This window comes from Falco punctatus (assembly GCF_963210335.1).
Source record: "Falco punctatus genome assembly, chromosome: 1".
Lineage (NCBI taxonomy): Eukaryota > Metazoa > Chordata > Aves > Falconiformes > Falconidae > Falco > Falco punctatus.
The window spans coordinates 109,349,717-109,375,865 of NC_137580.1; the positions used below are offsets into that span (position 1 = coordinate 109,349,717).

The 26,149-nt window shown below is 40.8% G+C and overlaps 1 protein-coding gene across 3 annotated transcripts; it reads left to right on the plus strand.

The window, feature by feature from the left end:
- The first annotated feature begins 87 nt into the window (after positions 1 to 87).
- RAD51C (RAD51 paralog C) lies at positions 88 to 26,074 on the plus strand. Of its 3 annotated transcripts, none has more exons than XR_013927525.1 (9): positions 88 to 818; positions 2,181 to 2,439; positions 2,694 to 2,860; positions 3,874 to 4,007; positions 6,764 to 6,895; positions 9,214 to 9,280; positions 13,688 to 13,748; positions 14,373 to 16,400; positions 19,950 to 20,037. XR_013927525.1 is itself a non-coding variant. In XM_080383483.1 (9 exons), the coding sequence occupies exons 1-9, from the start codon at positions 194 to 196 to the stop codon at positions 20,049 to 20,051; spliced, it is 1,608 nt and encodes a 535-aa protein (XP_080239609.1). In that variant the 5' UTR covers positions 88 to 193; the 3' UTR covers positions 20,052 to 26,074. The 3 variants fall into 3 exon arrangements, 2 of the variants coding, with proteins under 2 accessions (XP_080239609.1, XP_080239610.1); XM_080383483.1 differs by having other exon boundaries at positions 16,340 to 16,400; positions 19,950 to 26,074; XM_080383484.1 differs by lacking the exon at positions 14,373 to 16,400 and having other exon boundaries at positions 19,950 to 26,074.
- Positions 26,075 to 26,149: the final 75 nt, after the last annotated feature.

Here is a 26,149-nt window from a genome sequence, read left to right on the forward strand (position 1 = left end):
AATCAGTTACAGCCGTTTCCTCCAGATGAATCCCAAGATGGAATGTGAAATCAGCCTCTCTCTGCCTTAACTGCACCCTCTGAGGAAAGGCCTGCCCATAAATAAGATAAGCTGATGTGGGATTGTTAGTGGGCAAAGCCTGGCCAACAGAAAACACGGTCCCAAGGAGGAAAAGGGAGAGGTGACAACGGACATGACAGGTGCACCCCTGGAGCCTGCCACGCACACAGGCCTCTCTGACCAGACAGAGACAGGACAAAGCCATCACTGTTGTGGGGTCAGGGCTGCTCAGGCACAGCAGCCTTGCAGCTGTTTCTGCCCTCCTTCCCACAATTTACAGCCATGGGCTGAGGCTGTAGCCGCCTCAGTCCCCCTGCTACCGTTACTTCAGCCCCCTCAGCTGCTGTTCCTTCAGCTGCTGTTACCTCAGCTACCATTACTTCAGCTACCATCACCTCGGCCACCTCAAGCCTCCTCAGCTGCCGTTACCTCAGCTGCCTCAGCTACCTCAAGCCACCTCAGCTATCTCCTCAGCTGCCGTTACCTCAGCGCCGACGCCTCCCTAACGGCCACGGCACGCGCTCGCGCCCCAGACGGCCTCGCGGCTCCGCTCGCCGCGCATGCGCCACCGGCCGTTGGCGCCTCAGCCCGCGGGCGGGGCGGGGCTTGTCGCGGCCTATCGGCGCGGCCCGCCGGCGCCATGCAGCGCGATGTGGGCAGCCTCCCCTTGGCCCCTGCGCTGCGCGCCAGGCTCATCGCTGCCGGCTTCCAGACGGCGCAGGAGCTGCTGGAGACCGGCCCCTGCGGGCTGAGCAAAGGTATCGGTGGGCGGGACGGGCGGCCCCTCTCCCCGCGGCCCCTCTCCCCACCGCCTGCCCCAACCCTCTCCTTTCCGCGCAAGGGCCGTAGCGGCTCGTTTGCGGGGTTTCAGCGGGGTTTCAGCGGGGTTTCGCTTATTTGTGGGGGTGGTGCAGGTGGGACGCCTGGGCCGTGCTGGAGTGCTTAGCTCTGCGCAGCTCCCCCGGGAAATCTCACCGAGACCTGGAGGAATGGGGAAAGTAAATGTTTACTGACCTTCACGTGTGCCTAAGCAAAAAAAACAACGAGCACAAACAAATAAAAAACCCAACCCCAAACCGGTTCTGATAAAAGATCCTTCTTACACTGTGATACGTTTAAATCAGATACAGAAAAAGAAGAGTATTCTGTCTCATTCCTCTTCTTTCCCCAGCTGCACATGCTTTGAATAAACTAAACTTCTATGAATTCAGAAAGTTACTTTTTCCAAGAAGCTAAAACAGGGTTTGCACAGCCCTTGTAAGAAGCGTGTTGTTACCCTCCCCCGTGAGGGCGGCAATGAGCTGGCCCGGGCTGCCCGGGGAAGCTGGGGGTGCCCATCCCTGGCAGGGCTCAGGACCAGGCTGGATGGGGCTGGGAGCAGCCTGGGCTGCTGGGAGGTGACACACACACCCCCCCCCCCCATGGCAGGGGGGCTGGAACTACGTGATCTTGAAGGTCCCTTCCAACCCAAACCATTCTATGATTTTCATTAACAGTAGTTTTATTATCTATAATAATAATGTGGGGTGATAGTTTTGCCTTGAAGATAAAAGTGAAGTAGCTGGATCCTGACAGATGTGTGTGTATAAAGATAGGCACACAGATATTTGCAGGTATCTCATCTCTTTTACTAGGTTTGTGTTTTACATCTACAAATGATGTATAAGGTGCTCAGCCCTGGAATACCCTGAGAATTCAGAGTACCGTCAGTAGAGGTGTCACTCACTAGTCCGCAGTCTGATTTCTTTTACAGGACCTTATTTGCTTCAGGTGAAACTAATGTGATAGCACATGCAGTGCAGAATAGGTGAATTGCTCTGCCAGATCTCATCCATCTCTATGAACAGCAGTTCTGATACTTTTATTTGCAGATAGCTTACTGTCACCTGAATTCTAAACACGGGGCATCATTGCTCTGAGTTTGAAAATCACATCATTAGTTCCAGAGATGTTAGCAAGCTGTATAACGATGTGCACGGCTATACAAAAAGGGTTAATAGATTTGTGTTACACTGCAGAATGATCAGGTTCTGTCAAACAAGTTTCATTATCTCTTCGTACTTTAAATAAATCACTGTTTATAAAAATAAGGTGGCGTTTCATGGTTTTGACTTTTCTAGAAATTGGAATCTCCAAAGAAGAGGCACTGGAAGCATTACAGGTTGTGAGGCAGGAATGTCACGGAGGTGCAGCTGGGACTGCTGGGGGATCAGGTGCCACCAGAAAGTGCACAGCACTGGAACTTCTGGAAGAAGAGCAAGCCCAGGGCTTCATCATCACCTTTTGTTCAGCACTAGACAATATTCTGGGAGGTGGTGTGCAACTAACAAAAATCACCGAGATCTGTGGAGCACCTGGTGTTGGGAAAACACAGCTATGGTATTTTATTTTTAGAATACTTTTGTGCAAATGAGAAACACTTTTGTTTAATTTAACTATGAAAAGAGTTTATTTTTCTTGTTGTCATGACTGCAATCTCTGGTTCTTCTACAGCATTATAAATATAATCATGATAACAGCTGTACTGCTTCCTGTTCCATATATTCCTCAGCAGAAGTGTTACTTCAGGAGAGAGCTGGGAGGGCAGACCTTTGTGATGTATATATTTATCTTTTTTCTGTTTCCCATGGCAGTATGCAGTTGGCAGTAGATGTACAAATCCCGGAATGCTTTGGGGGTGTAGCTGGAGAAGCTGTGTTCATTGATACTGAAGGAAGTTTTATGGTAGAAAGAGTAGCGGATATTGCAACTGCCTGCGTGCAGCATTGCCAGCTTATTGCTGAAGCTCATCAAGAAGAAGGTACGTTGCTGAGTTGGTTTTTTCTGCCTGGTAGGCTGGGATCTGAGTGAAACAAATGTCTTGTAGGCTTCAGTTTTACAGTTTGAGGGTTTCAGCAGCAGCACTGGCTTAAGGAGTCCTTACTGCCAGCCTCTTATTTCCACCTCTATGTACCATACCCTGAACTGCATCACTATGTGGAGCCATTTGCAGACTGAGCTGATCTACTTGAGGAACAATTCTTTTTCTACGTGATGATTTGTGGGTTTTTTAGATATGGGGTTTTGGCTTTTTCCTCCTTTTTTTTTTCTTTTCTTTTCTATTTTTTAAGCACTTTAATGATCGAATTTACAGCAAAACCCAAACACAACTCTGTCAGCAAAACTGAAGGATAATGTGCTACAACACGGGGACAGGAAGAGCAGCTGGGGAAGGAGAAGAGGAACGGCAGAATTCTTAAGGCAATGTTGCTACTGAAGCCCTGTATTGTAAAACTAGCTGGAATTGAGATCCTTCAGAAGGTCAATATAGCCAGACTGCATTTAATGAAGAGTTTTATGCTGTAAGTTATCAGTGTTGGAGATACTGACACAACTCTTAAGTTACTTTTAGAGCATTTTATGCAGCAGACTTGTATTTGAACTGAGGTAAAGGGACACCATATTAATGAGCTACTGCCTGTACATTAAACAATGGATGATTAATAGTCACCGTTGTCCTCTGGTGATGTCTGGCTTGAAAATGATTTACTGGAAAAGTTATTTTTTCAGAAACAAGTTTTTCATTTTTTGAGCACTCCCTTGGAGGCTCCAGTGTATCTATGTGCAAATGCTGAGATAGCATCTGCTCGCCACCTTCTTGACTTTCATGCCAGATGGAAGGTACGTTTCCCACACTCTTTACCTTGACTGTTTCTGTTTCTGGGGGTTTTGTTGTTGCTATATGTGGAGGGTATAGTCTGGTAGAATGATGAAAGTAGCAATATGTTCATACAGACTTCTGACTCATTTACGCATCTATTTATTTGTTCTCAGATCATCTAAAAGCTTTGGAGATGTTCTCTCTTGAAAGTATCCTTTCTCACATATATTATTTCCGTTGCCGTGACTACATAGAACTGCTTGCACAGGTCTACCTCCTCCCAGACTTTCTTTCAGAGCATTCAAAGGTAAGGGTTATTGCAGACATCAGAAGATACCACTCATCTTCACACTAGAGATTTTCAGGGATGTTCATCTGTTAAAGTAAGAGTAACATGAGTAACACCTTGGTACCTCATCAGCTTGGCAATAATATACAGAGTACAAATGTAAAGCTTGCTTGCTTGTTTGCATTTTCATTCCCATCCCAGTTACTCTTGAAAGTAATTTGCTTTTGGTACCACTGCTGCCATCATCCTGAATCTCCACTTCGAAGTGAGGATGCTGGATCTGCGTTGCCACATGTTGCATTTCTGTGAGTGCTGAACTATGAGTCGTCACAAAACTGCTTTACAGAAGAGTCTCTGAGCCAGGCATGTGTGTGATGAGCATGATGCAGGGGGATCAGAGAGGGTTAGTGCCATTTTTTTTGTCCTAGAAGATCACAGAGGACCAGAAGCATCCTGCATCATCTTGGCATCCAGAAAGTGACTCTTCTTCTTTCCAGTACATCTTCTGTTGCTACAAGCAACCAGAGCCTGCATCTTGACTCTTGGGTGGACTACAGCCAAAAAGTTTCCTAGTACCTAGTGTCTTAGTGAAATGCTATTGTAAGGCATATTTTTACCACCTCCCTTCCAGATTTCTAGATTCTGCACAGAAGATCGCTCCCGAACAGGATTTGGGAAAGATGACTTGTGCCTCATTCTAATAGAGCACAAATCAACGTTGTTTAGTTAGATTGTCTTTTGCATATAATTTCCATTTTTGGAAGCTGTTATGTTCTTGAACACGCAGATGGGAGTCTTACTTTTGCTTAGTGTAGTCTGGTATTTCCCTTTCTCTGCCAGGTACTAACGGTGCCCTGTTGTGTTTGCTCATGTGGAAAGTACATGGCTTCATTAGCACAGTTACGTTGGGCTGCAGTTCTCTGGTACCATCTGTGCTGATTATCTGTGCTTGGCCTGGAGCCCAAAATACTGAAGGTTGCGGGAGAACCATAAGATCTTCTGGTGATTCCTTGGACAGGCTAAAAGTGACTTGACAGATTGCTCATTGCAGTCCAGCTCTCATTAAAATTAGTCTGAACCCTCTGTGCAGACCTGGAACAGAGACTGGGACCACAGGAAACCTCGAGGTTTTAGGGTTTTTTTGAGAGAGACATAGTTGTAGGGAGTGTCATTTGGAACGATGAACTAGTTTGAGATATTGTTAATAATATGAGAAAGACCAATAATATGAAAAAGACTATGTTAGGAAATATTCTTGTCATAATAAACCTAATTCTTTAAGGTCTAGTAGAGACAAACTGACATGGAGAAAGCATGTGTTACCAAACTTTCTCTATATATTACTTTTGAATACTTTAAGTCTGTTTGTTTGGTATTTTATAACAAGTGCAGCTGGGGGAAAATAAACTAAGTTGCATCCTACCTGGACATATTCGTCTGATAAGCAAGTAATATAACTATGTATGCATTCTTTTCTAGCAGAGTCATGTTTATACTGTTAAAATGATTGTTCTTAAAGTCAAAAAATTATGTATGAGGAAGATGTACAGGCTTATAGAACAGAATTTGCAGGAAGAAGGAAAAATGAGAAAACAGAAGAGTATCTTCTTTTAATGCTAACTATTTAATCTTCTTTGTCAAATTAAGGGCTTTTTATTTTTTTCAGTTGGAGGCCCAGGGCCATTTCACAGTGGTGTTTGCTGCAGGCTTGTATGTTCTAGTCACAAAGCTGCTTCCCAGTAATGAGTTAAATCAATAATACAGAAAATTAGTTTTCTTGTGTTGTTTCCAATTTTTTACGTTGTACATTAATGCAAGAACTTGTAGATACCTAGGATTTGAGTGACATCTGAACATGCAGGCACTGTAAGACCATCCATCTCCCTTCTGTATTTCAGACATACCTGGGTCATCAAAATAGCTGCAACAAATGAAGTCTGAATAAATCAAAATGCAAGACTAATGTTTATATAGTGTCTTGAGGGTGATGAGCCAGCAGCAGCATTGTGCTCTAGCTTCGGCTAATGATTGCTACGAAAGTAATAATTCAGCAAAGCAAACATCTTCAGGCAAGACAGATCCTCGGCTCCATTGTGTAGTGTCTGGAATACCTTTAAGCATCTGTTAAAATCCATGTTTCTAAGATATGAGCCTTAGAATCAGATGAGTTATCGTAACAGTGACCAGAGACAGCATGTATTCTAATTTTGGTTTGGGTTTATTTTTTGAGGGAGAAGGTGAAATAAATTAGTGTTCATGGAAAGTTAATTGAAGTACAATTCTGATGTTTAACGATTTTTTTCTTTTCTCCAGCTTCTCTTCTGCAAGGCTGTAAGTCTAGCTTTGTTATTTTGTATTCTGTACCAGGTGCTGCAGAGAAGTCAGCTAGCTGTGAGCGAGGTCTGAAACTGGAAACAGTCGGAAGGGCAGCTCTCTGCTGAGTTAACTAATGGGAGAGCTTAGTGCAGCATTTTGTTTAACCTAGTGCAGCTATGATCTGAGCTATTATCTATGCATAATGCAGTATTGCACTTAGCAAGTGCACTAGTGTGTTTGGCGCTTGAGGCTCTTTACCCTGCACTCTTGTGGAGTGCTGATTGTCTCTGAGATATGTGGACCAAAGGTGTTATGCTGTCACACACATCTGAGTATGAAATAAAGATTGTCATCACCTTATATAAAACATTCCAGTGCACTTAAAAAGAGGTCTTGCTGATTTTTGTCATTTGTTTGTAGGATAGTAATGGTAGTTTTTCCTTTTCTTCTGCATTTAGGTCCGACTGGTGGTAGTTGATGGCATTGCATTTCCTTTTCGCCATGACTTTGAGGACCTCTCACTTCGAACAAGGCTTTTGAATGGTCTCGCACAACAGCTGATCATCATAGCAAATGATCATAAGTCAGCGGTAAGTCTGGGGCAGGTTTAAATCACAAAAGGTGCTACTGTGGAATAAATACATTACAAAGAATTAAGCAAATGTGATTTATGATAGCCTGTAAATAGCAAAATAAAACTGCAAGAATGTCCTCTACATTCATGCTTGCTAGTTTGGTTAGTAAATATAGATGAATCACACAGGCAAAACTGTTTAGGTGGAAACTTCCTAGACTTGCCAAAGTAAGTCGAATTTGCATTAAAAGCATCCTTTGGAACTAAATTAAATGGTAGCATATCAATTTGTCATGCTGTTTCACATTGTCTTCTTGAATGATGTGGTTGGACAAGGAATGCTTCTTTGGTGACTTACCTACAAAGCACATGCATTAGAATACATCAGAGTATTTAGCAGTTCCAACAAAACTTTCCGCTCTTCGTTTAAAAATAAACTATGGTCTTAGCAGAGGAACTGTTCTTAGGGAGGAAAACCACTTTATCAGCTGGTTTGGCTTGCTCCTCTGGCATCCACAGAAACCCATGGCTTCCTTCCTGGGCATTGTTTCTACGTCATTTACGCCAATGTGGAGGCCAGCAGGTCTGGAGCCGCGTAGCCAGCAGATGGCACTCAGAAGCTACATCTGTTCCAGAAGTTGTTTTGGCAGGTCTTTTACAGCACAGAGAAGCATTGTTCAGGAATTAGAGCTTAGACAGGCTCAAAATGGTGCTCGTGCCTGTAACTGTTTCCAGGTGACTTGCAACCTTGTCATCCACGGCTCTTTTGTGCAATTGGCTTTTGTTCAGAACTGCTAAAAATAAGCCTCCCCTTGTGCTTCCTCAGATAGCTGCAGGAGGGGAAAGAGCAGAGCTCTGCATTCCGTCTGGGTTAGGAGATTGTGCTTGCTGCTGAAAGTGTACCCTCTCTGTCACCCTGATGTGAATTATGAAGCTTCTTCCCGCTGGTGTGGGTACCAAGGGAGACGAATGTTATATGACTGCTTGACTTGCACAACCTCCAGTTTACAGCATGCTTTCACTGGTAAATTGGGTACCCGGTGACCTTGAACAGGAGCAGTTGTCATTGTACAGTCTTTTCTTTCTTTGGTCAGGGGAAACATGTATAACTTATTTCTGTTGAACAAGTGAGTAGTTTTGTACAAATGCTTGCTAAATGAACACTTGCTAAAGAAGTGATCAGTCACAGAGCTTCAGAAATTAGTTAGCTCAGAGTGGCCCTCTTGTTAGTTTTTTATTTAGCTCCATGTAGCTTGCAAGCAGTCTAAATTCAGCGTGCATGCCAGAGATTGCTTGTTGGGCAGGAAAGCTGGGCAGTCTGAATGCTCTAATATGGTAGGAAGTAAGTTCCTTTGGTTTCTAAAGCTGAATGGGTTGGGTTGTGCTAGGACACCCAGAGCAGCTCTTCTCCAGCAGTGAGATGGGGAGCCTATTTTGGGCTGTTATAATCCATATATGATGAGTTACTTCTCTGAAATACGCCATACGTGTCTTGGGGCTTTCAGCTATGTAAATGTTTTGGGGTGTGCCCCGTGTGCTCGGTGGAATTGCTTGCTGTAGCACACTTTTCTGACTATTCAAGCAAGAATCATACAAGTGTGTCAAACAATGAAAACCCCTAGGGTTTAAGATAGGTACAATTTTTTATTTTTCATTTTTATTGAACTTTGCAATTAATATTCCTGGCTCTTTTCTGTCTCACCCACCCCCACTTCTACCAGGGATCTAACCTAGACTGTCTGTGAACCTCCTACAAGTGATTCGTGCTGCAAAAACACTCCCCCGCTCTGTCTGTTCACTTTCATTCTGCTTTGTATTGTACCCACTTGCACATTTTTAGACTACAAGGTGCAGAAACTCTGTTAATCAGTAGGCTTATGCATGTTTTGAGCAGCACCACCCAGTTCATTTATGCCAATAACTGAAAGGTATCTCTTTATAGAGGGCTACTGCAAGTCACATGCATCTAAATACAGATCCAAACAGTATTTAGTACAAATACAGTAGAATATACCATTTGTGTAGTTTGCATCCCTTGGGAAGGGAGAAATTTAGGTTTATTTAAATTCTTGAATAAAAGAAACCTCCCTGCCATACAAACTGAGAACCTTGCATAATGTATTTTCTTATTTTCTTTTAGCTATTGAGAAAAGGTGAGGTATCTTTACAGTTTCTTCTCGTTAACATGGAAGCTTCATTACGCTTGGCAAGAGTTTTGCCTGACTAACTGTATTGGTAAAAGCTTTTTGAAAAAAAAAAAAAACTCTCTTCCTTTATTGTATACCTCTTTTTCTGGAGATTTTCTTGATTGTGTGTTTCCGTTTCCTCTTTTAGGTAGTTTTGACAAACCAAATGACGACAAGGATTGGACAAAGCCAGTCCACATTGGTACCTGCTTTAGGTAGGTGTTTAGCTTGTGAGTTGAAAAATGAGTTAATCTGCAAATACATGACCTCCTTTCTTTTGGCACCATGTACAAAGAAATGAAATAGTTTCCTGAATTTCTGCAGTGTAGCAGAATCCATGGTGAAAATACTAGACCCATCTGGAACTGCTAGCATTGTGGAACTCTACAGGAGTGCTTATCTATGTCAGCCTTGTGATTATAATTAGCAACTATCAAATTTTGTTCTGAACTCAAACATGGTGTGCAGATTAGAATCCTGGTTAGATTTTCGAAAAGGGATTACAGATATTTTTAAATGTCATGATATGTTCAGATTACAGAAACACAGATTGAGAGTGCCGGATTATTTTGTTTTCCTTTTTAAACCAAAATTTTTAATACTAAACTTGATATTAGATCTGTCAGTATTCCTTAAGATGACAGAATCACCCTTTATGGGGAAGGACTAGGTACTAAGAACTCTCTGAGTAACTAGGTTTTTAGATGTGCAGCTAATGTATTGCAGCCTTCCCCTGAGGATCTTGGGCTGTGGAGTTACCTCTATTCCTGCTGTAGCTGTGTCAGCTAAGGAGGCCACTACCTCTTCTGGAGGTCACTGCCGCATCTTACATGCTGGCTGAGCTGTATATGTGATTGTCTCCCAATCCATTTCTGCCAAAAATGAGCCAGGTAAGCTTGAGCTATTTAAATACTAAGTAAACCTTTGATAAATCAAGTAATTTAGACTGAAATTGGCTGGTGAATGATCCTACAAAAAATGCAGGGGTGGACCTGGGAGCAGTAAACTTCTAGCAGGAATGTGGAGATGAACAGGTTAAAGCACTAACTAAAGAACACAGCTTAATGGTTGCACACCTCAAACTATGCTGCAATTTCGTAAATTCCCTGAGAATCATTCACTGCCTCTCCAAAACAGTTTCAATTGTTTATTCTGCCATTACGCTTGAACACCTTCCATTAATTATTTGCAAAGGTGTTTCTTACTGCATATCTGCAGCTCTCTACCCATTGCTCCCTACAGTTATGGTGTAGAGGGAAGTTCTATATGGGATCCTCAACTACAGTCTGCCCATAGTGAGTTCAAGTATTCTTTACAGGCTGCTCAATTTTGCCCTGTAATGAGCAGAGTACCTCATACAGACTCTTGTGCTGCGGTCACAGGGGAAAATAGAACAGTTCTTCTGAACTAGAGATTCTGACAAATTAAGAAAAAGCTCAGCATTTAAATCTTATTTTGGGTTGTAACTTTGTATTATTTTATGATGCAGTTAAAGGGCACAAATTCTCTGCCCGCATACTCAAGTTTCTGTGAGCTAAGTAATGGTTCCCTTGTTCTGGAGGGGTGGGAGAAGGGGACAGTACAGAGGCAAAGATGGTCTCAGTGTCTGTACAGGCATTGAAGCATTTGTCGCAGATGTAAGATAAAAAGAACAAATACAGACCACCTCCTTCAAGAATGTAAAAAATGTGGAATTTTGAGCTGTGTGTGCAGATAAAGACCCAGCTTCCAGTATCTGACCCTTTGTCTCCTTTTTGCCTCCTGTTCTCCGATGTATTATTTTTGGCAGCCTTTCTGGCTACAAACTCAATTAAAGCTAATAGAGTCTGTCTTTTTGCAATAGCCAGTGTTGTTTGGGAGTTGTGTTTATTGAGTCATAGGGAGAGTAAAGAATGTGAAGACATCCAGAGTAGATTTCAGAGCGGTACAAAGCTGTTTTCATTTCGATGTGAATTTATTCCATAGATTTGGTGCAAGTATTGAGCTGGTGGATTACAAGGTGATTTTTATGACCCGCTCTGAAGGGATGTTATTTCAGCAGTTGTAAAAGCTAAAGAACCTCCTGCTTCTCCATGGTTGATTGTAGCCAAAGGAACTATTGAGGGAGGGGTCAGCAGCAAAACCCCAAGTAAAATCAGTCCTAATTTTTCCTCTAAATAGTTGGGGTTTTTTTCCCCCATTGATTGGTAAGCCTTAGAGACAGTCTTCTAAGATTTCACAAGAGCATTACTCTCTAAATTTACTGAGCTTCCTAGCAGAAGGGAAGCTCCTAATTGGGGGGAAGCACAGATCATAGAATTATAGAATACTTTGGGTTGGAAGGGACCTTCAAGGTCATCTAGTTCCAACCTCCCTGCCATGGGCAGGGGATGCAGGTACATATTCCACTAGACCAGGCTGCTCAAAGCCTCATCCAGCCTAGCCTTGAACACTTCCAGGGATGGGGCATCCACAGATTCTCTAGGCAACCTGTTCCAGTGTCTCATCACCCTCACAACAGAGAATGTCTATGTAATATCTAATCTAAATCTACTGTCTTTCAGTTTAAAACCATTACACCTTGACCTATCTTTACATGCCCTTGTAAAAAGTCCCTCTCCAGCTTTTCAGTAAGCCCCTTTAGGTACTGGAAGGTCGCTGTAAGGTCTCCCCAGAGCCTTCTTTTTTCCAGGCTGAACAACTGCAACTCACTCAGCCTGTCTTCATAGGAGAGGTGCTCCAGCCCTCTGATCATCTTCGTGACCTCCTCTGAACTCACCCCAACAAGTCCATGTCCTCCTTATGGTAGGGGCCCCAGAACTGGCTGCAGTACTGCAGGGGGGTGTCTACCAAAGCGGACTAGAGAGGGGGAATCACCTCCCTTGACCTGCTGGCCATGCTGCATGGAATGCAGCCCAGGGTATGGTTGGCTTTCTGGGCTGCAAGCGCATTGTCAAGCCAGGTAGAGCTTTTCATCCACTAACACCCCCCAGTCCTCCTCCCAATCCCAACGGGTTGCTCCCAATCCATTCTCTGCCCAGCCTGTATTGATAATGGGGGTTGCCCTGACTCAGGTGCAGGACCTTGCACTTGGCCTTGTTGAACTTCATGAGCTTCGATCAGGCCCATCTCTCAAGCCTATCAGGGTCCCCCTGGATGGCATCCCTTCCCTCCAGTGTGGTGACAATGCACAGCTTGGTATTGTCAGCAAACTTGCTGAGGGTGCGCTTGATCCCACTGTCCATGTCGCCAACAAAGATGTTGAACAGCGCTGGTCCCAGTATGGACCCCTGAGGAACACCACTCATCACTGGTCTCCACTTGGACATTGAGTCATTGACCACAGTTCTTTATCCACAATTGGATAAGCCAATTCCTTATCCACTGAGTGGTGGGATGTTGCAAGGTATTACGTCAAAAGCTTTATGAAGGGCACAGCTTTCTTTCCCACTAGTGAGTTAAGCTGGGTGTTCCTAGACATTTCCACTGGATATATTTAGAAAGAAGGTCAAATATTTCTGAGTTAAACTCAGTTAAACTGGCTGTAGATGAATATCTCATTTTACAGTAGCATTTTTCTCTCATACTCAATATAGTTGGGAACACTCTAGTGTGGAATTTGTACCCATTGTAAAATGTGTTTTGATCTCTGACTTGGAACTGTATCTGATAGCCAAAATCTTTAATCTCAACTTGGATACAGTGGAGCAAGGTCTGGCAAGATGCCTAGAGGATCTAGGTCTTCATTACAGTTGAATCGGTTTTTTTTTTTCTTTTCTGTGCTACAGTGAATACCAGAGCATATGGGGCATGTGGGGCTGGTGAGCTGATGGAGACCAGGGACTGATGCAGAAGTTACAGGGCTGTGGGCAGGTGAATAGGAGAGGCTTGCAGCACTTCACCAAAGTGACTGTTTTAAAATGCAATCCATCTTTGGACTACTGACTGTCTCCTGGGATAAACAGAGGAAAACACCCAATAAAACTTTATAAATTGACTGAGCTTGTAGTCAGGTGTGAACTGAAACAGTAGGACTGTTTCCCGTACAATAGGGTAACAATCCAAACTTTCCTCTCTCTTTCCACTATGCACCCCCGCCCCTTGCTTTTGGTTATGTTCTTTTGCATTTTGCTGTCAGAAGCAGAAGACTGCTTCAGGGGCCCTTAATACTTCAATAATCATTGACTTTCTCTCAAAGCTTTTATCCCATAGGGAGTGATGTTTGCTTGTAATTATGCCTGAGAGACAGAATATCGCAATTTTGAAGTAGGATTTAGACATACTCACTAGACTTCAGTAGTATTTAGAAAAATCTTTTCTTCATGCTGCCCATTTTCAAGATTGTCTAGTACTTGTCCTGTATTAGGTATATATAAAATCTTCCTACAGATATGGAAGTATTGCATCAAACTTCCTATAAACCACACTGTGAATACAGAGGTTATTCCTTATCTCAGTATATTTGATAAACTAGTTGAGAGATCCTTGCACATATGAAAAAGATGTGATTAATTACTGCAAGAAAGGTATATATGTCTTAATCATGGGGATTTTTGGAAGACTGGTCTAATTTCAGTTCAGTTTACTGCTGCTGCTGCTGTTAGAGGAGATAAATAAATGGCCTGTCATTTTGTGTCACTCAGGAGAAAGCTGGGGACATGCTGCTACTGTCCGTTTAATCTTTCACTGGGACAACAGTCAGAGGTAAGTGAGAATGTCGCCCAGTAAGGTACATGACAAGTGTGACATCTGAGAATCTTTTCCAGGCTGGCCCTACCTAGTGGCCAGGCAGGGATTTGAATTTGACTTCTGGCCTTGGTCTGGCATGTTCTAGGCTACCGTGGCTCAAAGAGAGCCTTCCACTTCAGCCGAAGACATTCTGGGCTGAACTGTCATGCTCCTCCTCCTCACCATGGTCAGCTTGCTGCAGTGCTGTACTCTTTCTGACAAGATGCCATGGCTCATCAAAATATAACATCCTAATGGCAGTTGCTCAGACACAAGAATTTAGGATCTGGTGGCTAAGCAGATTTTTTTTTTTTTTGCTATTTGCATTTTGTAAGCTGGGAGCAGAATTTCTTAGCTTCAGCCTTTTAAGCCCCAGTCATTACAAAGCCAAAGGTGCCAAAGAGGCTTTCCACCTAGATAGTGATTCTCAAGTGGATGGACAGACTGTAGGCCTACTGACCCCTGAGCCTCCGTGGGCTGCCATTGGACCTTGTTGCTTTTGAATGTAGCAGGATGGTTCTGCAAAACCGGACAGCTATGCACATAGCAAGTTACAGTGACCTGCAGAGATGCAGAATTCTGCATTTACTCCCAATGCAGAGCCGGCCCATGGAGGATGATTTTAGAAGCCCAAAAGAATGAAGACAACCCTTCTAGAAACAGTAAGAAATTCTGTTGGAATGACATCTTTTCTGGGTTTTGGTTCTTTTTTCCCCTCTTCACTATATTGCAAGCTCACTTCTTTTTCCTGATCAGTATAATTTGTCTTGTATGTAGTATTTCAATGCAGCAACTCCAGATTAAGAAGCTGTGCTTTAGTTCCCTAATCTTCTGCAAACAGCGAACAAAAATGCTACTGGAATGTTGTTGTGCATAGTTTTCCTTGTTAAACTTGAAAGAGAAATGTGGTGACACTTTCTCGTGGAGTTTTGTTTTTAAAATTCTAAGTTTGAAGGCAATGCAGAATGATTACAGCAGGCTGTTTAATTTGGAATTAAATTAACATCACTGATTAGTTAACAGCCTTTATAAGATAGAAGTTGCATCAACATAATGATTGCAGAGTGAACAAAAGTTAATTTTATATATCAGAAGAGCTTTTTTCTTATGCAACACAGCTAGGAAGGTTGTAAATACAGATTCCAGAAAGCAAGCCAAAGATAGACAAATATGTTTTATTTGCTGTTCTAAATGTGCAGCTAATATGGAGTGGGGCCTGCAGAAACAGCAATTCCAATTCCAACGGCCTATCTGTAAAAAACAGAAATAGCTAGGTTCCATTGCATTTTTACACAAACTACCTGTACCTGATGATCCATCATGGTTTTGTTGTTCTTGTTTTTATATTAGTTTTATTGAGGCACAAAGGTGACCATTTGAGAATCCATTTGCCTTTTTCTTTTTTTTTAATTGTGCTTTGACCAAATATGATACCTGTCTCTTTCTTTCTCTCTACTACTGAAAATGTCAGAGCTTAATTACAAGGGTTCTCATTGCTGTGAGGAAAGATCCTGTTGAGTCAGAGGCATGCAGCAGAGCTCCAGCTAAGCGCTTGTAAAAGCATGGCTTCTGCAGCTTCAGATTTAGGCTTTTTTGTCAAGTATAACCCACCACTTAAATGTTCTGAGGAATTCCCTGTGTAGCTAATATGAAGTGGCAGTGTTCCTCAAGCTGTAATTACGTGCTCTCTAATAGAATGGCACCTCAGAGAGGTGAAAAAAACCCACCCAAAATAATTAATGGGACCTTTGGCAGGGCATCTTGATACAGAGAGTAGAACATTTTCTATATCGGCTTTACATAAATGTAAGTTTTGGGGAGGTGGCCATGGTGCACGCTAGCAGCCCTGGGACTAATTGAAAAAACCCTTGCTTTTGAGCTGCTTGGCAATGTTCTGTCTATATTATGCAAGCATCTATTGGGCTAGGTGCTGTATAAGCACAAATCAAGATGTATCACTTAGAGTCTAAATGCACAAAATCAAGGAAATGTTAGAGGAGAAATACAAGGGAAGCTGTTTTCTCAAGGTTATGCTGTATGTCAGTGGCAAGGTTGGGCTTAGAAATAGAACATCTTATTCTCATTCTCCATTCACTAGGTTATATTGACAGGCTTGTGAAATCTCTAGAAAAAACCTCCCTAGAAGTATTTGAATTCTTGAGGGTATCTTCCAGCTTTGAGAGGTCAATGAACAAATGATTGCTTAAGGGAGTAGGAAAGAGTTATGCTCAAAACCTTTTTTGTTTGCATTTTAAGAAAGTGGTGTTTGGAATTAATTCATAGTGAATATTGTTCCAAAAATGTGATCAAATACTGTGATGAAACAAGGTTAATGAATCAGTCACTCTTTTTAGTAAGTCTGCATTGTATTTAAGCTAACAGGTCATGTAAGGATGGAAATTGAGCATCCACAGTTTAAATGATCTATATGAAAACACTTACATAAAAATTCCGCTGGTCACCTACCCCCTGATTGTGGGAAAACTTGGGTCTGGTCATTTGTTTACCTAGAATGGTTTTTTTAATTGTATTCACTAATCATAATTATCTGGTTTTTGTTTAACCAGGTTGGCAACGTTATACAAATCACCGAGTCAGAAGGAGTCAACCATACCATATCACATTACAGTTAGTATTTCTTTTGGGATGGAGGTACAGAGATGGGAGCAAATTGTTAGCTGTAAAGAAATTTTCAGACACAGAGACAAATCTGAGAATGATGTTTGCTTTCTTAGTGTTGCCTTTCACTTGCCTTCTGGAGGTAACTGGTAAACTGGGATGTCTCCAGGTTCATGAATATTTGGCATGAATATTTTCTCTTCAGAAAAATGACCCAGCATTTTAGTCCTGATAGAATTAAAACATTTTGATTTCCAGATCAAATTTACAGGCAGCTGTCCCCATGTGTTCTTGTGCTAGTACGACTTATTTTATCTGCCCTTGACATTAACTTTTGGCCCAAGTGCAATTACAGAGAACAATGGTGCATCTCTGAGTCTTCATTTTGAGAGACTTGAATAAGCCAAGCTGTTTCTCCCTTGTCAGGTATGTTATTGTTTCCTTAGTGGCTCTTCTCTGCATCTGCTCCAGTTGAATTTATCTTCTTAGGACAAGGATGACCAGAATCGTACATGGTATTCCAGAGTTCTCACCAGTGCTTTGTACCAGACATATTTCATAAAACCTAAGCTGTATTTATCTCTTTCTTAGCTCCCATCCTACTGGTGACCCTATATATATACAGATTTTTCTCTTCTGTTACTGTCATATGAAGAGCTTCCAGTTAAATCCTCTGATTATTTTCTTTTGTGGAGTGCTTAGATACATATTAATGAGAAAACATACTGTCTAAGCTGTATTTAGGTTTAAAAAACCCTCACCACTCCACTCTTACATCTTCAAATGTCAGATACATAGGTACCTGCCATAGCTATTTGCTATGTGTCCTCATGGAAACATGTTGCCATAGCATTTCCTGCAGATTTTAATGCTGCTATAAGATGAGATCTTCAAACTATTGAACAGATAATTTTTTTACTCCTGAGTGTATTCACCTGGACAGAAGAAATACTGTGCACACACACACAACGCACACACATATATTTTCTTAGTTCTGTAAAGACTGGAAGGATAAGTGAGGTTATATTCCAAGGTTGTTTGGATCATGTGATGTGAGTGTGCAGCCCTTTTCTCTCCAGCTGACAAACAGATGGATTTTATCTTGCCTTTTCCTTTCAGTTTTATATGCATTATAAAACAGCTATGCTGTCTTCTGTGTGAATGCACACAATCTTGAAATACAGTTGTAAGTGTATCCTAATCAAAGATTAGTTAGAATTTAAGATTATCCCTGCGTTTTCCCTTAATCCTGTTGAGCTGCTTCAGCAGATGGTTTCTGTAAGTAAAAAATGTATTATCCCTGTTTTTTTCATGAAATTCAGGTCTGATGGTAACAGTCTGCTGTTATCATTTCTCATTCCAATCTCTGTAGTTAAACTGGAAGATGTAAATAACATGTTCAACGTTTCCAAATCTAATCTAGCACATTTATGTATAACCAGCATTAAAAAAAAGACGGTTAAAAAATTAATAAATTCCTCAAGCCTAGATCCTCAAAGATGTTTAGATTTACACAAATTAGATACTTTGGTACCATTGACAAACTGGCTGTTCAGTGCCTGTAAGCTGATGGAGAAGCGTGTAACAGTGACCAAGCTCAAGTTCTTTTTTCATCTGTGTCCTTTCCAGCATACTGGCAAGTTGGTCGCCACTGAGCAAGTGTGGAAGTTGTGGAACATTTATCAAATGAAGTAGAGTTTCTTTCACAGGTTGATAAGGATTCATTCTTAAATGCAGAGTATAGAAATGTAAATTGATTTATGCACAAGGGAGTAAGTAGATCATCTGATTCACCTAAATTTCCCCAGTAATGTGACCTGATTATTAGGACGTGAAAGACTGAAACCCAGGACCTGTATTCTGAGCAGGAATTGTCAGTGTTTCCCTGAACTGTGGAGGGTCTGCTAGACTAGTAATGAGAATACCACTCAAGTAATAAAGCCATCTACCTTTGTCAGTCTTGATGCAGTCTGTAGATGCCAAAAGTTAAAGAACAATTCAAAAGGACCAAGGACTATTTGAGCTTTGTAGGTCCTTGGTTACATTAGACACGTGCTCATCATCTAAAAACCACTGATAAGCTTCACAAATACACACAAATGTCTTGTAATTTTGAGGCGCTGTGCCCAGAAGGTACATGCCTTTAAATACAAAACATCCATACTAAGCAGCCTGCTTTATCATGTTTTGGCCTTTATAACCATTGGAATGCTTTCACTGGGAATCTAGCATGCTGGATTAAGTGGATTCTTGGCTACAGCTCCACCTTTGTGCCTAAGGGAAATGGCAGAGATTAGACGCAAGCAGCAGTGAAACATTAAACTTGAAGATTCCCCATTACACTATTTAGAATAACACTTGAGTTGCTTATAATAGCAGAGGGACTGCACAAATTCTGCCCTTGTGGCACCTCTTGCCGTTTGTTCCTTTAAAAACATAGCAGGCTGTGCATTTAGAAATAGAAATACAGGGATGGGAGTCTTAAGCAAAACATTTTGATTAGGTTTTGTTTTGTTTTGGATTGATCTCGGTGTGAGGGACAGTGGCATTTTAGAAAAGTCATGTCTGATAGTAACTCCACCTGCTTTTTCACACTGCACCAACCTAAAATGTCAGCTTTCCTGAAATGCTCTCATCCCCACATTGTCTCTACCTGAGCATTCAGGATCCCCAAAGCAATTTATTTTCTGATTAACCCCTTTCCATCTCTCAAGTCTGCACTGCAGTGAGAGTCTTCATTGAGCTGTCAGCAGTGCTCCCTGCACAGCACTTGTCTGGAGATGGGAAGACAGTTGCAGGCTTCACATAACATCTCAGTATTGCCATCTGCACTGATGACATGTTTAACTAACTGATTTTCCAGATCTTTCGTCCTTTAAAATCTTTTAAAATCATTAAATTGTGAGCTACAGTAACAGAAAATACGAATGGTACTAAGCCAAATACATCACTTAATGCTGCTACTCAGGAGAGAGCTTACAGTTTCCACTTCTACATTTAGTTTTTGGCAGTTAAAGGTTCTCATCCCATTGTGTCCCATAAATTACTATGCTGGGACAGTCTTTGCAGTCTAGAGACTGATGCAGATATGCTTTCTCTTACAATGTCTCATTGAACAAAAATATCCTAGGTTTTAGAAATTCAGTTTGTTTCTGAAAATGACTGAGGCAATTAATCCAGTCATCTCCTTGCTTTTGCGGGAGCTTGAATAAGGGCTGAAGGATTTGGCTTTTAATTTATTTAAACAGGCAACATAAGTTAATTTACAGAGAAGCAGTGCTTCATAGCCATAGGGGTTATTAGTGGTAAAATTAAAAAGATGGCCTTGTTGGTGAATCTAAAATATCTCCAACAAATAAAACGAGGAGACACGTTTATTAGTTGGCATGTGTGTTGAAAAGCTTGCAGTTCTGAGCTTAGCCTGGTCTATAAACGTTCTGTGTCTGCTTGTCTAAAATAAATGACCGCATCATACCTTATTCTGATCTTCTGGGAACTAGTTACTCATGCTTTATATCCACAGAAGGGTTACCACATGATTTTGCTTGTATCTTACAGTCTCATGGCTTCCGAGATGTGCAGCCTCCAGCTGTCACTCAGAATGTAGAAGGTACTGAAATGAACCCTCGCAAACGGCCACGGAGAGAAGAGGAAATGTAATAGTGATTCAAAAGTTGAATGTTAAAAAACGTGTGCAGCAGGAGAGCGATTGCATAGTGAACATGCAACCAAAAGTAGCCTGAGGGACTCAAATTCCTGCTCTGGACTTTATTTTAACATTAAAACTGCAATATGCAAATTTGTGTGGCAGGAAATTCCTTTGTGTATGGCATGATTTTACTTTTATAATAAATCTATGTTTTCTATAACAAGAGGCTTCAGCTTTCTTTTTTTTGGGGGGGGCGGGGGGTGCTGGGGAATACAACTACTTCATTGGCTAAAAAAGCAATGAAATGTGAGCATCTGTTTATTACAGTACACTTAATGACACAGGTCTTGATCACCCATCTGGTTTTGTGTGTATCTGAATTTTAACAAGGTTTCATGCAGCAGCCTGCTTCCATGCCTCAGACCAGGGCAGAAGGCAACTGCCAGTGGATGCTTTAAGATAAATACATGCTTAAATGATATGCCAGATTGGGGCATTAGCCCTTACCTGCCGCAAAGCCCTTGATCAAGGACAATCAAAGCACTGTTTTGAACTTCTCATTTATCTCATAGTGGCAACAACAGAGATGAAAGACCACATCTGAAAGAGAAAAGATTTAATCCACCGTGGTAATTTTGTGTTCCTGTCTTAGTAAGTAAGGATCTTTTACCATCAGTCAAGCTTGATCCAAACTGCTGCATGGATAGCCCTTAGCCCCCATGTTCCTTTACAAAAGCATTTGGAATGAGGTTTCTGTAATCGGGATCGGTTTTGTTCATGGCTTTAATAAAGAGGAAACCCAGGCTTCTTAGACACCACCAATATGTGAGCAGCTCCAGAATCTAAACCAAGTGAAAAAATGAAGGTACACTGAAAATACAGCAGGATTTTGTCCTCTTGTCATTAAGAGAAAACAAATCGATAAGACTATTAGAGGAGAAGAAAGGTACTGCAGTACAAAACAGTAATTACTTCAATTACGAGAAGTGTTTGTATACATGCACACATATGACCCCTTTCTGGCCTGATAATGTGGTTGATATTGTTATAGCTGAGGAAACTCAGCTAGCAGGCTAAATGGAGAATTCAAGTTGTGGGAGTCACTATCTTTAATTTTTAATTCAGTAACCCTAAACTGACTTTGCCTTGAGACAATTCAGTGCTGAATCTGAGTCACAAAACCTCTCTATTCAAAAAGCTGCAAAAAAAGTGGCAGTGATTTTTGGATTATTAAAATGTTTAGATATAAATTACATAATAAAATATTAAAAGGAAAAGTGTTCAATTGCCATGCAGCAAACCGGGCTGTGTCAAAATTTAAAAACGGTGAGTCAGGGAGAAGCTCTCAAGCCAGCATGACACAGAGGAAGAAAGGCAGTGGGATTTGTGACTCAGACAAACATTTCAATGCAGGAGACACAGGCAAACAAAAGGATCCTACCGCATGTGATGTCAGCAAGCAAATGCTCCATTTGGGAATAATAGCTTCCTACGTATTGCAGTGTAAGAGGAGGCAGGAGCTAGCACAGTACACATGCCTATGTAGCCACAAGGAAAACCATCCACTAAGAATGTTGTAGCAATATTTAAGAAGCACTGCTGGTTACTTAGATAGCTGCTATCTAACATGTTTGATATTTATGGAAAAATCCATTTCTTTCAATTTATTGTGTTCTGATTTAATATCCTCAACGTGTTCTTACATGTGCGAGGAGAGTAAAGGCATGTCTCCAATATACTATTAATTTCAGCTGACTCTGGTTTTTTATTTTGTTTGTAGTAGAGTAGCATCCAGAAGCCCCAGCTGAGATGCTGATCCTGTTATACCAAGATAAATTGTTTTGGCTGAGTAAATGTTAGATCTTCCAGTATTCCAGGCGTCATTATCAAAATAAAAAATTGCATAGTTACTGGTTAACAGTGGGAGTTACAAAACATCCAGAGGAAACACTGGAGGCTCTCTATACAGAGTTGTTGGTTTTTTGGTGGGTTTTTTTTGTTTGGTTGGTGAGTTTTTTTGGTTGTTTCTTTGGTTTTTTGTTTTTTATATTGAAACTATTATAAAAATCAGCTCTGCAGACCAGAATTAGAGAGAAGGATCTGTCGGTGGAGACAAAATTAGATTAAATGAGCCAGATTTCATTCTCATCTGCTGGAGACAAGGAAGCTGTTCCAGGCTTAGAATTGTGTATAAAGAAAGAATTTGACCGTTCCCTCACCAATAAATCTTCCATGGCAAGTTGATATTTTCTCACATGTGCCTGGAATTCTCTTGCATTTCACAGCATCAGTGCACAACAGGGAGCAGCATGAGAGAATTTCATGACTGCAGAAAAAGTTAAGATTCTAACTAGCCAATGTCATGGCACTGAATCAAAAACATAACAGGTTGGTTGATAAGCTGCTTAAGTCCCAGTTTTGTGAAAGACAAGAGCTTTAACTATCATGCTGAGTTTAGAATTATTCCATTTTGTAGGGATGACATTTACTTGTGGTGTAGGAACCTACTTCATCACCACAACAAGAACACAGTATCTACCACGGAGCTTGGCAACAGGAAAACATTGTGGTCACAGTATAATTCTTCTCAAACCCAGAATCCTGCTTTGAAACTCTTTAGTTTGGACAGGGAAAATAACAGTTTATTTCTTCCTGATTTTATGTGTTCTGCACCTTTTCCATTATGAAACACTAAGAAGCCAACTAGCTTCCAACCAGAATAAATTTAAGAAAACATGGAGAAGAAATAGATTAACTGAAGGTAAGAAAGTGTAGCCAAGGCTCAGGCTACTCAATCACGTGGTCTCGTATTGAAGTCAAATACAAACTGATTGACTTAACATGGAAGGAGAATCAGCTGCTAACCTGAATGTTGAATACAGTCCTGAGAAAAGTACATTTAAAATATAACATTTGTTTTTCTGTTGAATTTCAGTTACTGTTCCTTTAGTTATTTTGGGAGGACTAAACTTAGATTTATTCTAAAGTATTTCATGGACAAATGACAAAGGTGAAATCCTTACTGCCTGCCTTTTTAACTTCACCCTTTTTCTGAACAAAAGGTAAGTCACTTGGAAGGACAAGTCATTGTGTTCCAACTTCCCAGAAGAGATTGTCTTTACCACGCTTGGGATCATAATCATTTTAAAAGGCACATTAAGTCATATTATACTGTTTTAACACATGCTAATTCTATATGAAATATATTTGATTTAGTTTTGGAGTATGGTTTGATGCTTTCTTGTCCTAAGACAGAGTACTTGAGAGAAATTGAATAAATAGAGCACTTACATTGCAGTAACACAAATATTACAACAGAGTACATAAGGGAAATAATACTTCTTTTTACAGGATGAGAATCAGAGAAGTTAACATGTGATTCCCAAACCAGTCCAAGCACAATGGCCCTGCTAAAAGTATGTGCACAGGAGCCTGTCTGTAGGGGAATGTGAGCCACCGGCTGCCGGAGCTGGCAGTGCCTTAGGGCTGCCGAGCAGCCTGCCCAGCCCTCCTCCGCACCAGTTCTCCCTGCGACTTGAGGAACCAGTACCAGCTGCTACCTGCTCCTGGGCTTCCCCTCTCCCTGGCTCCCCAGGCCACACACTCAATGTCTTGTGGCTTCTAGCCATAGAGTCATTTTGGATGATTAGGGTCAGGAGAGTTGGCTTCCCTTGGCTACTGCAAGATTTCTGCATTAATGTTCTATACTGGAGAATGAACTCACCGGGAACTGGCCCCCTTCCCAGTACTGAATTTCACCCACAAATGCACCCACTGTTAAACTGTAAGCTACTGTCTTCCTCCCTACAAGCTAGAAATATTCATACAATATGCACTGTCTACTTATTAGTCTTAAGCTCTACACAGCTTTAACTCTATCTATAGAAATAGTAAATGATACTAAAAGCAATAGTTCAATCACTATACAAGGAGTAAAAATGTTAAAATTATAAGTTGAAAGGACACATAGAAAAGTATGCATTTTACTAAGTCATTCTTCAAGAATTATAGGTAATACTGTTTTTATTATTTAAAGAATTACTTGCCACTGATTTAAGTGGAGCAAGGGAAGTATCAGGATATTAACAAAAAATAGTAATAAAAAAATCACATTTCAGATTCAAACAATTAGAAGGGGGAATGTTTAAAATGTAAAATAACTAGCAATGTATACAGGAAAGTAAAAAGGAAACTCTACACATGTCAATAAATAGTTCTTGTTGGGTCTGGATGCTTTTTTCAAAGCCTCCAAACATGCTGTTTGGGTAATTGCTCAGTTTGGTATCTCACATTGCATTATTTTGGAGTTTTAAATTTATGACATGGATACTTCTAATACTCTAATTTATTTAGTGTGAACCACTGCAATTTTAGCAACACAGTTGCAAGTACAATTAGTGATTCTTTCCACATTATATATGTCGCTAAAATAAAATGTTTTGGATTAAAGAACAAGTTGTCTCCTTAGCTTGAGAATTATGCCTATAAAGCATAGTATGTCAATTTTAGATTGTAACATAATTTGTAACACCTTTTTTTACTATATAAGCCTACTACACATTTGACTGTGCATGTTATGGAATACGTCATATAAATGTTATCCCTTCAAAAGTATTTTATTCATTCATTATTTTGTATAATTAAGACAAATTTCTGTGGCTAAATCATAGAATTTGGGACCATTCAAAGAAATTAACATCAGCTGCATACATAATTTAAAGTCTGAGAATCCTACCTTTCACTTTATCTGTACTCTTGTAGCACACATATTACAAAAATAATGGTCAGAGGCTGGATACAACAGTGGTTGGTTTCTGGTACTCATGTAAGTGGTTGATTTTTTAATTTATTTTTTTAAAGGGACATTTCTAACTAGGTGACTGTAAAATTCAAGGTCTTGTGACTGGAGCAGGATATCACAGAATCAGGAATCTAATCTACAGTGAGATGATGAACAAGTCATTTAAAGTAAGTCTGTGGAAGAACCAATATAATTTTTTTAAAATCCCACTAGGCACCTGCCTTAAACTTTGCTCTCATTTTAGGATGAACTTCACCCTCCACACCAAAAGGGCAGAATAGCACACACTGTTAAACCCCTAGAACAGAGTATAAATGGGATTTAGATGGGATTTAAACACCATTTTTTTATTGCCTCCTCCGAGCAAAAGTGAGCTTCAGGCTTAGGAATTCCAGTAGTGCTGTATTCACACAGTATGGTACTGTGGGATTTCAGCCTCAGATGAAATGTGTTGCAGAAATGGAAAGTACAGAGGAAGGGCCTGGCACAGTATCGCTGCCAGCAAGCTCTGTCGTTTGCCGATATGCAGGAGGTCTGGGCCCCTCATCTTTGTTCAGCAGTAAAAAGAAATTATGATAATGAAGGGTGACTGATTGCTGAAGTGGATCAAGCTTAACAAGAAGATACCGGACTCTAGTGTGCTCCTGCCTGCAGGATGATCTCATGATTTGACAACATCCAGACCACATTACTAAGTGTTATGTGGTCAGCTGTGTTTTGCTGCAGCAATCCCATGGGCACTAATTTAGAGACACAATTCAATCAGTCATTCAAAGGTTTTATGATATAACAAAGTTTGCCTTTGCCTTTGTTAATGGGGAAACAAGGTATATGCGCTATAGCTGCTTTGATAGTGTTCCAGACCTGTTTAGCTATTTTGAAGGGCTCAGCTTTTTATTAGTTCTTTCTTCCACATACTTTTCTACAACAAATTTCCAAATCTAACTAAATAGGCATGGACTAATATCCTGTTCCACACTATTGCTATTCAAAGAACCCCCTTTCCTAAACAGGGGTCTGAATGGAAGGCTGAAAATGGAATTTTCCTTTGGAATGGGATTGGAAATTTCCATGACAGCTGGAAGCAGGATTCAGGCTTGAAATCCTGTGTTTTGCAATGGATGTGGATATTTCAGAATAATCTTTGACTATTAAACTGGAAAAGCTGATACGACCTCAAAAACTTAAAAAAAAAAAAAAAAAAAAAAAAAACCAGAAAGAAAGAAAAAGAAAGAGGAAGAGAAAAAAATAGAGATAAGGACTTTGGTATTTCAGAACATCCTAATACAGTACTTTTTATGGTAAAGG